Raw genomic sequence first — 11,882 nt, forward strand, 5'->3', positions numbered from 1 at the left:
ATCACATGGCACGAACAGTTCAGTGCCCGTGAAATGAAAGGACTGTGAGGCATGTACGCACAGTGCGGGAAATCACAAAAGAATTGCTCATTCATGAAGTGCACATGCTATGAAAGAGTTATTGAAAAAAAATTTTTCTAAATGAAAACCTAGGAACTAAAAAACAAACACAATGCACAGAACTGACGGACCAATACACATTTAATTTCTTAGGGCATGATGGGAAATTTGAAAAAGCTTGCGTGCTGCGGGGAATCCCCGAATGAGAAATGACCCCTGATCATGCGGCCAACTCGTGGCATAGCAATGACAATGACCTTATGTCATGTACATGTGTATGTGCAAGATTGCAACGTGAGCACATCATTTCGTTCTATGCATGCGCTGGGTGGGCCGGGGTGAGAAACGGTCTTCCAGATTCAAGGCTCCGTCTGTTGTTAGCGTGTCTCTACTGTTCCTCGAAATTTACCGCGGTAGCTGTGTCAAGCCCAATACATGAGACTTGTATGGTGCACAATGAAGATATCATTATAGTTCTTCTCGAGACAGCACGCTGCCATCCGTTCGTCGGTGTTGGCTGTAGATGACCGGTGAGTCGTCTTGAACGTTTTTATTTTTTCTTCCATTTTGTGACGGCCTTTTCGGCCTTCGTTTACATTGTGTGTATATATGCATAAAATGGTTGCAGCAACTGCATTTTTGTTTGTGTGTCTTTAGCTGCAGTACTTACTACTTAGCTGTGTAGCCGGGCTTTATTGCCGATTCTACTTATTGATGTTTAATAATGGGCAAAAGGACCTGCGTGCACATAAGGCCTAAGGATTTTCAAATCTTTTTATTTTTTTGGAAGTTTTATTCAAGGTCTATTCCTTGTGTGGGCTTACAAGGGTGGATGGGGGAGGGGAGGCCGTCCCCTCCCCACCCACCAAAAGAACAGAAACCAAAACGTTTGGGGGGAAAACTGACAAGAGGGAGACGAATTTTTTAGTCTTAATCATTTCCCTTCAAAATGCCTGCTGAAAGCCCCCAAATGTAGTCTCACTCCCTCAGAAAGACCATAAAATAATATATAAAAACATTTCCAACCCCCCCCCCAAAAAAACTTGTTTGCCCAAACCCCTGACAATTTGGTTTTGGACGCGACCTTAGGCCGTATACCTACATGTTTGAAGATGGCTTGATATTTTGATTATTTACTACAATTCATTATGTTTTGATCGTGGTGGCAATTAATCGGTGCCATACTTTTTCTGCAAGGTTTTGTATTTCCAATAGATTGGCCAAGACTCCAATTTGCAGCATTGTTGATTTGGTTTAATTGCAGAAAAGCCATGTTTGCAGTGTACTGCAGCACATATACTGTAACTTTCCTTTCCCAGAGATACCATAAGTAAATTCTTGCAAATCCCCTGCCACTACGACATCTTTGAAGCAGCAAAGAGGAAAACTGTAACCTTTTTCCAGATCTTCTAAATACCTTAGCATTTAGCAAACATTATATACACTTTACGAACTTGACACGGAACGGGCGCAATTTCTTTGTTCATTTTGTTCTCACAAAACAGTTGGAGTCCGTAGCGAATGGCCTGCTGGTGATGTACTCCTGTATTGTATGTCTACAAATCAGTATTGCGTGTTGGGAAACGACACCGACATGCGATAATGCAGACTGCTTACATCCGTGTAGGCGTAAAAAGAATTCTGCAGCCTATATTCTCACGAGAGATTAAAAAAATCCACCGTGTCCCCTCCCGGGCTCCGTACACATGTGACCCCACGCTGTCCACGTGTCAGTGTTGCGTGCTTCGGGGAGAAAACCCGAGCACGCAATGTTGACTGGCCATAACATGTCTTTGCTTTTAGTCTCTAAAAATAATCATAACTATAAGCCATTGTTCCATGCACAGGGATGTCTTTTTCACGTGATGCCTAATACCGGACCGTTTTAGCCCTGACAGGGTTATGTATTCGATTGTGGTACTCAGATAATGTCGCTGATAACTTGGCCAATCTTTGCATTCCTTTCTCAAACTGATGACACCTTACATGTATGTTCGTGATGCGCGTACCCCGTCCTCGTTCACAGGCAGAATCACCCACAGTTCAACTGAGGTGGAACGATGTCCCAAGTAGTTGCAATGTTTTAGCCTTTGAATTTCTTCAACATTGGGATGTATTAATGAATGAAACAATTTGATATGAAGTCCATCTTCCAGTGCTTGCTGGTAACAAAAATGTGAATGGGCGCCGTTCTTGCTTATGTTTAGAGTTGTGTTTTTTTAAGACAAAGAATGTCCTTGCATTAGTCAATAGTCTTTGTCTTTAGAAACTAGAAGTGCGTTCAATATATGCTATGCATAATGATTAAATCTCTAGGATGCTGTTGAAATTTGGAGCCGGATCGTTATTAAACGCAAGATTTGTTGTTGTAGGTCTTCTCTCTCATTCTAAAATTCGCATGACTGTTTGTATCATTAAAGCAAAGAGAAATGTAATTGTAGTTGCCAGAGGGCCCCACTGAAAGTAACGGATTGTTAAAATCTTGGATTCGCATTGTCTTCCTGCACCATCGCGGCAACAGTGTCTTCATTTGTCAGGAAACGTGTGTCAGGAAACAGTTTTTCAGGTTTTTAAAAAGCGGAGATTTTAAAACGTGGACTTCTTTTTTTAGAGAACCCAACAGCAGATCGCAGATAGCTTTCTTATATTTGATTTAGATGTGAAAAATTCCACAAAAGATGTTCAAAATTAAATTTACAAGTTGGACCCTATAACTGACGAATGTATCGATCAGTTTCATCTTTTAAAAAATCATAAAGAAACTGTTTCAATGAATTCTTCTGTACAAATCTTGGTCACATGTGTTTTTAAAGTATAAAGTCAAATGAATAACAGCTTGCTGATTTTTCTCTCTAATGTTACATGTTGATGCGTCGTACGATCATATACGTGCCGTTTCTACGCCTAATATCAAAATGATTAGCTTTCCAGAGTCAAACGCACAATTTTGTCCAGGTAAAAATGTTAAACATGAAACATGTACGTCTTTGTTGGGAAGTGGGTAAAGGGGCCAGTCATAATTATGTGTCGCTTTTTTTTTAATGTCTTTGCCAAATAAACAAATTTTGGGAAAATAATATCCATGGACTTGGTGAACAGCAGTTGGTGTGTTAGACCTAGTCATTCCTGGTTCACATGATTTTGTTCCTGCTGGCATAATTTAGTCTAAGGGACGAAGTCATACGATGCCGTTACCCTCTGTGTGATCTGCACTTTTGCAAACATTCACGTGGTTATAGGCTGTCAAACTGAAACCTTGCATGTTCATATTCTTCTTTGAGTTTTTCCCAAACGGAGTTTACATTTCCCACGTGTAATTAGGCCTACTCAAAATTTCTATTGTACGTCGTGTTTTTTTCAGAAGGAAGAAATTATTATTGCGACGGCCGCTACATTTAAACCTGTTCTGATGTGTGTGATTTTTCTCTAAAGTTAAAGTAGTTTTTTTTTCTTTTATGATATTCCATTTTTGGAAGGAAAAAGTTGCAAAATATTTCGAAATTTTGACGTCTGATTATTCACTTTGTGAAGTCGTCAAAATGGAACCATTTCAACTCGAGTGAATTTTGCCGCCGATATTTTGTGACGTCAAATTTGCATTGATTTTGCATTCGCCTGCCAGTACAGTATGAACAGGCCTTGAGGCAGTTTTTGCTTTCAAATTGTTTATGTTTCTCCAAGACGATTAATCTTATTTAATTATCCAACAACTCAGTAAATGACCACGTAAGCATCACGATTGGCCTACTCTATTCAATTAAGCATGAGTACAAGCAGTTCCGCCTGCGGCCTCGAATCATTACAATCCTTCGTTCATTCCCTTGCTGTCACATTCCCCTTTAGGTCTCTATACATCTCAACACGGTGAAAATAATTATACTTGACACTTATCCACCGTGAAAATTTCTTACGTGGCAAAGTAAGCCCATTTTCACTGTGAAAAATGAGCCTGCATGTAGGCAAAAATGTAGTTTGACGATGTTTATACATGTAATTCGTAACGGTTTGGCCTGTCCAGCTCTCCACCCGCGGAGGTGCTAAAAACCACAGATTAACGGTCCGATTGATTACATGATTAATTAGTGTGACTTACGCGGCCACCTCCTCAGCCCATGCAACATACATGTACATGTATATACAGACACGGACCATTTACCCAAGGATGTGCAACTTAAGCTCAGAGCTGGTTCAATGCGTGTTACGGCCGGCACAATATCAAAGCAGAAATTAAATTGGATTTTCTCTAATAATAAAACATATATTCCTGTCTGCCACTTTGTAATTTTCTTGTAATAGTTTAAGTCAGGGTACACCCTTTCTAAAAAAAATATGCTGCTCAAGATATTTCATCCTATACATTATGAGAAAAGTGTACCACAAAATTTGGGAATTTTTGCCTCATTAAAACTTCGTTTCTCCTTGAAATCGATAAATGAAGACGATTTATTCGTCAAACGAATAGATTTAACCACCGCGTCGGCGCGTCGTCTCGGCATAACCACGGCTGCACTGTACATGCTGCAACGCGTGTCATGTGGTCGAGAATTTTTCCATAGTCGAGAGCGTCTGCGACCGGGGTAATAACAATCCGTAACACGCGTGGAACCAAGGTCACACATGTGTTTGCACTGGAGCTCGCGGTTGCGCTCCGTGGGTAAATTGGTCCGTGATACAGAAAAGCACCGAAGTACGTGTACTGTACTTCAATAAAGAATGTCAACATTTGGTCAAAGTGTACCTAAAGTATTCCCACCCTTAGTAGTGCACCACTATTTAAATCATGAGTGAGGCTGCCCGATCGTGAATGGGTTTGTTTGAAGCATGCAGTTTGTAGTGAAAAGTTATCAGTGCTTGGATGCCAGAAAAGTAACACAACCCAGTAAACCAACCTCCAAACTCCCTGAACTGTGCACAGCTTTTAACACCTGCAGCGAACATACGATCGGCAGAAGTCATAAAGCCTGTGATCGTTCGCCACAAGCTTCCAGAGGCTCAGCAGTTTTGTCTCCGCGTATCATTTATGTGAGTGAAGGCATAGCTCTACAAATCTGCGCTGTGTTCGAGGTTTTGTCCAGTGCATCTGCTGCGTATATTCAGCTGGTCAGCTCAGCTGCGGAGGTTTACCTTATGCATGCTGCACGCGCGACAGTACGTTGGGCCGTGTCCGAATATCACCCAGCTTTGACTCTGTGGGAACTTGCAGGGGCCGCCAGCGAAGACCGGTGTGTAGTTGCTTGCCGTAGCCAAGTGATTCGGACACGGCCAAGGTCTTGCGAACGTTGTCACCGTGGTATGGTTACTATGGTACACAGAGGATCGAGAGGAGGGATTTTCGCCCAATTTCACAATTTCTTTTCTTTTTTTCAGGCAACTGTTTGTCGACAGTTTCCTCCTTTTTATTCTTTGACAGAAACTGTACATCGCAAATTGTATCGCGCGAATTGTATCCGGCAACAGCGATTTGATTCTAAAACTGGACCGGAGAGTTGCCCAAGGCCAACCGAATTGCAAAATGCTATGCAAAACAAAAACAATACGGTATTGTTGTGGTTGGTCAACAAGCTGATGTAGAAACAGTCTAGCGACTTCTGATTTCAATCAGGCAGTAGTTTGGGAGCTTGTAAAGAGACATACCGTAATCGGGTACACGGCACTGTGCATGTTGTCTCTGCCCCCCCTCCCCCGTGCTCGGGATAGGATCTATAATAGTAAAATTTGTAATTTGATTACCTGGATACCAGACATGATTCAAAATCAAGATTTCGAGACTCGTCGGGTAATCCTCAGGTTAGGGACCGGAATGATGAGTAATGCGTGCCTCACGACGGGTTCTTCGACCATGGAGATTGTGTGCTGGTGAGGTATAAGGTTGAAGCTCCCCGATTTGCGACTTTTCTGAACAGATTACTGTCGTTGGTTCAGTTATGATTAATCTGATGTTAAAAAATTAACAGCTTTAGGGTTGCAAACACCAAATTTACGAAATGGTTTTGTGAGACAAAAGTTAACTAGGCTGGTTTCACTATTTGGACATATCAGAAAACACTGGCATTAAAAGAGCTTAATAAAAATCATTTTGTTACTGAAAATTTTTGATTGTTTAGAAAAGACAAGTAGGACCCTACTGATACTGGTACGGACTTTGAACTTATGGGGTCCCTATACTTGCGGAGTCTGCACGTTTCGTTTTAGGGAGTCCTAACCAGGCTGAAGTCCATTTCATACAAAATTACTTTGACAGCAGCATCGCGAGAGCCTGCAAAACGGTCACTGTGCTTCGTTCGAAGAGCGATGCGTTCTTCGGATCGCAGAGGCCTTCTTTTTCTGATCCTCTGTACGACCGATTTCGAACCTCCTTACTATGCAAGTTAAAGATTTGCGTGTCACGGATACCAGTTTCAATGTTTTCTCCGGTATTTCACCTTCCGATTTTGTTTTTCAAAAGCGCCGCCAGCGGTCAGATTGTGGAAACTTTTTATAACACTCGAAGACACACCGTTCAAAAGTGTTGGCCAAATTACAAAAATACAGACACAATACAGACATGAATTGGTAATGAACATATGATTTATTACGCACTAAACACAATCATACTTTATTTTCAAAATGTTTAAAACCGTTGAAGTTGGTCTTTATTGAATAATAACGGCCTGTGAGAGCCGGCATATTTGGGTTGCTCTCTGCGTGAGCACCTTTTCGACAATTTAACGTAGGCCTAAATGCGTTTTTAAGGATTTCTGCCCAGACATGAACATGATCAGTCCAACTTCACAAAACATCACGTGTGATATCGTGATTAGTCGCCATGCCATAATACAAACAGGAAAATTGTGTAGATTGAAGATTTCAGCTATTACGGTGAAACATAATCATAATTTGGGGAATAAGTTCACTTGAGTGTTGGTTTTAGGTTTTCAGCCTAATGTGAGCACGGATCGGTAATACATTAAACTTCATGTGTAATGTCTTTATTACTAACTCTCCATGTGATATAAACAGAAAAATTGAGTAGATTGAAGGATATTTTGGGAAATTTGTTTTTGCTGGTTTTTAATTTTTCAGCCCTAATATGAGCATGGGTCAATAAAACCAGCTAGAACTTCACGTGTGATTCGTTACTAGTCTCCCTGCCATAAATAAACAGGAAAATTGTGCAGATTGAAGATTCTAGATGTTATGATGAAAAATGAGTTCGAAGAATTTCTCGTTTGTTGGTTGGTTTTCTGGTTTTTCAGCCTTAATATGAGAACAGATCGGTAAAACTACAGGAAACTTCACGTGTGATGTCGTTACTAGTCTCCATCCATTAGTCTTGAAACTCGGCTTTTTCTTGTTAGCGATTTGTAGCTCTGTACGAGGGCTAATATTAGCCCTCACAGGAATATATAACAGCACTACAATGACCAGGGGCGACGACCGACTGGCAAGGGACTACTGAAATTTGCGGAAAAATCACATTTGACAAGAACTTATTGCAGGTCACAAAATATACCACAATGCTGGATCGTCGTTCATGTTTACATGTGTTGAAATAATTATATCCGAATGAAAAAAGTCAGTCGAAAAATGGTTACACGAACAAGCAACGTTAGCTAGAGAAAGTGTTCGAAAGTGTGGGGAAACAACACGACATGGAAAGTTTCCTGTTCCCCTTCATCCCCTCAGGGCACTACAGACCTAAGATAGGGGCCTTTCGATTAAACTTCAATCAAAATGCTGACTAGAAACGAAATCTGTACTCTCTCGAGTGCGAGTACACTGGCAAATTAAGGGAAAACAAACACGAGCGTTGAAAAACCATCCCTCTGCAAAACGGCCAAATAGTGCCACTTTCGAACCCGACTGCACCCAAATTGCTCAGAATTTGAAGCCCAAAGTCCGGGCCAGAGGTTCAATGCCATATTTCTCCAATTCCTCAATTTTATGGCTCTCAGGACTCTCTAATATAGAATATTTTGAGTGTGTAACTTTTATTAATGAGCTCAGTGGACATATTTTGGGTCTTTTTGCAAGGGTGCACCCTTTAGTCATTTCGTTCGTAACTCCGGGGTGATAACGCCGATATCGAGCAGCAACCTGCAAGCGCCTAGCGGAAAAAACTGGGGCGTATTTTTTGTTATGATTTCCATGGAATTTTTCCAGGAATTTTCTAAGCATTTTGGGGATTTTTGACGGGGTGGTTTTTTTAAGTACTGAACCATGAATTCACGTTTTTGATGCAGGGCTAAAGTTGGTGAGAACCTTCATATCATCTTTCACCAGCGTTATTCCCAAGGCAAATGCTGCCATATAGCTCGACGATCTAACTCATCGGAGTTTACTGAGCATCCACTTTTATCACCTGTATGCCCGAGCCTATATGTTGCGTCACGGAGAGGTGCCGTGCCGCAATCGTATCTCAAACCGCAAAACGGTAATAATTATGCTTTTGACTGCGTTTGTTCGCAACGTCAGCCTGTGGTGAATGATTGCATGGTGTAGAATGACTGGGGCATACTGAACATACTTGGACATACTGAAGTCTCCTCTTGAATCTGCTTATCTGCTTATTCCTGTGGCCATGCAATAGACCTTCAACATATTGACGTCATGCAGTGTTAACCGCGGTGCATTGTGGGTGAAAGGTGGGGGTGTTGCAGGAACGTGCTATATGTGTTTCGGATGATAATCGGGAATTTTTTTCTTTTCTTTTTTTTCGTGTCAGGTCGATACACACGCCATATACGTTACACATAATGTGTCACGTTGACACGTTCCTGCAACATCTCCACCTTTCACCCACAATACACCACGATAAACACTGCATTACGTCATTATGTTGTAGGTCTATTAAGATTGATGTTGTTGTTGTTGTTGTTGTTGTTGTTGTTTTAATGGTGCTTTCAGCAACTCAGACTATTTGCATCAATAACTATACGCTTATTCATACACTTTATAATCAGCATCACATTACGGAGTTTGGAAGAAGGTCGAGTTTTTTTAGGCAGGAGGAAACCGGAGTATCGGGAGAAAACCAGCGAAAGCGATTATGGACTGGAAACCAAATGCAAGTTAAAGCCTGGGCCAATCTGGGACTCTAACCCAGGCCTCATTGGTGCAAAGCGTTCCCTTTTGTGAGGGATTAGGCCCAAAAGCCCACCAACTTCTCAACAGATTAAGGCAACCGCAAAGTTAATGAGCTTGGCTTCACGGGAGACCTCGATGCATTTTCACTGTGTTTTTACTTTAATTACCCCAGCGTGTCCTCACCGGGCCTGCAGGGGATTATTTTCACCAGGTAATCCGCTCTGACATCGCCGTAAAAAAATGTTTCATGGTAAATTAATTGCAAATTATATATAACTCCGAATCCACAGCGTTGAGATTCATAGTGAGGTAACACCCTTCGTAAAAGTGATTATCTTCATGGTGGATCATTCTGCGTAAAATAAATCATGGCTGAAAACGGAATTACTGTTGAGCAACACTGAGAAAACTCTATCCCCAAAAATCTTTTATGCCATATACGGTGCAGTGAACATATTGAAACTGTACAGTCAGTATCACATTCGTCCACTCAAATTACAACTTTCACATATATCTTACCAAATTTTGAACAATTTTGCTCCAAATGAATACCTCACGACATGAAAGAGCAGTGCTGAAATTTTTGAAAATCCCTTGATGATAAAAGCGCACGAATAGGCAAGGGGCAATCAAGGGCGTCGTTGTGAAGTAAGGCACCCTCACTCCTTGGCGCACGGAGTTCTCGGAACAGAAGTTCAGTTCAATTTGATTTGATTTTTCACAACGTCATGGATAAAACGTAAAATTGGATTTCCTATCATAAAAGTGTTTCAAAAGACAAAAAATCATAACGCTCCTAAAAATACATGTATATTTTAAATAATAAATGAAACCCAATAAAAATGAATACCATTTTACTTTATTCACAGGAAGGGGAGGTGTCCACCACAGTTTGTATTGTGTATATTGGCGATGACAAAAGACATTGGCTGGAATCTCATAGAATTGTACATTTGGGTTTCATTCAGTATTTGTGCTAGATTTTGACATCCTTACAATTTTCTTAATCTTCAGTGTATGTTTTCTTAAAATTTACATTATGGAAAAACAGACAGAAAAAATTTCTGTTCAGCCAGGAACATGATTTGACAGGAAAGTACTTTGAAAACAATTTTAAAATCAATTTGGAGAGTTTAGTCCGTTTTTCAGCAATATATTCTTCATGTGTGTGAAGTTGGTTTTCATTTAGGTGTTCAAATAATGATAAAGGTCATTGGAGTCACTTGTAAGATCAATAGGATCGCCAGTTTGGTGGAGTACGAGACAATTACCGAATACGATCGTGTATCAACTATCACAGTTTGCATCATTGACCACCCGTCAAAAACAGCTCTTCCTGTACCCGTTTTAAAAGCTGAAATCAGCTAAGCAACATCAAGGAATTTAGGACAGAAACAGCATTTTTTAACTGCTAATCAATTGGCTTTATTTTTAAAACTTATCTTGTGTAAAAGTTTTTAATTATATGGTTTGTGAAATAATAAGCATTCTATTTATAATATCTGTCAAAATGCAATAATTTTGCAGCATTCAGCGACTTCGTTGAGGACATACCAGTGCCTGGTTTTCTATTCAAAAACCTCACAGAGCGAAGAAATCAAACACAATGGAAGACTTCAGTGATGGTAAGTACCAGCAGATTATTAGAAAAATGTGAAGCATAATTTTTTTTCAGTTACACAAAACAAAATAAAATGAACAGTATAGCAAGATGGTAGTCATAGATAAAGCCACATTTTTAAAGTATACTTTTGCCTTGAAAGAAAAATATTTATTGAGTGTTTAAGTATTCAATAAACTGTACCTTGATCACTGCTTGTATAAGTAAGATACTTGTGTGGGATAAATGGAATATACATGCCTCAAGACAGAAATAAATAATATAATCCTTGGCAACATTCTTGATAACAACATCAATAACAAATGCTTAAGTCAAGTATTTTGCAACTTTGTAGAGGACGACGACTTTGGGCAGAAGTTACCACCTCTGCACATCTACATAAAAAGAGTTTTGGACAAGTACCCGGAAGGCGGTCAGATTTTAAAGGTAAATTCTCTGTTAAAGATAAATGGGACCGTTTAAACTTTCCACAAGATTGTAGAAGGTTTTTTATTTGATTAAATTATTTTGTGTTACTGGAAAGCACCCTGAACATCTATGATGGATTTTGCGCTATATATGAATATTTAATATTATTACCGTTATTATAAACTGGACACAAGTCATAATGAAAAACATAAACACTCTGTTCAAGTTTGAGAAAGCCCTGATTTGTACATAATTACATGTTTATTGCATTTAGTACGTTTTATTTTGATTAATGTAATTTACATGGAGACCTAAAGTAAAACTTGTTTTATAAATCATGCTGCATTGCGGCTAAAATGTCTTAACTTCCTAATGCATTGTTTTATATTTTAGGAGCTGGTGCAGAACGCTGATGACGCTGAGGCAAAGAATGTGATTTTCCTTTATGACAAATCGCGACATCCTGATTGTCAACTGTGGTCTGACACATTGCGGGACTTCCAAGGACCAGCTCTCTACGCTTACAATGACGCAACATTTCAGAAGGAAGACTGGAAGAACATCCAGCACCCCGAGCAGAGTGGCAAGCTGGAAGACCTGACGAAAGTGGGCAGGTTCGGTCTCGGCTTCATTTCTGTTTATCATCTCACAGGTGAGTTGTACACGTTCTAAGTAACTCCAGTCTTATAACTTCTACTTTGCTTTCTTTTAATCTCCTTACAGCAGG

At 40.1% G+C, this 11,882-nt stretch overlaps 1 protein-coding gene across 1 annotated transcript in view; it reads left to right on the plus strand.

Moving 5' to 3' along the window:
* The first annotated feature begins 346 nt into the window (after positions 1–346).
* LOC110973312 (sacsin-like) overlaps positions 347–11,882 on the plus strand; it is a 29,555-nt gene continuing 18,019 nt past the window's right edge. Inside the window, exons 1-4 of the mRNA XM_022224008.2 lie at positions 347–590; positions 10,654–10,751; positions 11,082–11,173; positions 11,549–11,807. Coding sequence (XP_022079700.2) covers positions 10,733–10,751; positions 11,082–11,173; positions 11,549–11,807 — 370 coding nt within the window. The 5' untranslated portion in view covers positions 347–590; positions 10,654–10,732. The remainder of the gene's footprint in view (positions 591–10,653; positions 10,752–11,081; positions 11,174–11,548; positions 11,808–11,882) is intronic.

This window comes from Acanthaster planci, linkage group LG02, assembly GCF_054643075.1.
Source record: "Acanthaster planci isolate LZ-2023a linkage group LG02, COTS_SCS, whole genome shotgun sequence".
Taxonomy (NCBI): Eukaryota; Metazoa; Echinodermata; class Asteroidea; order Valvatida; family Acanthasteridae; genus Acanthaster; species Acanthaster planci.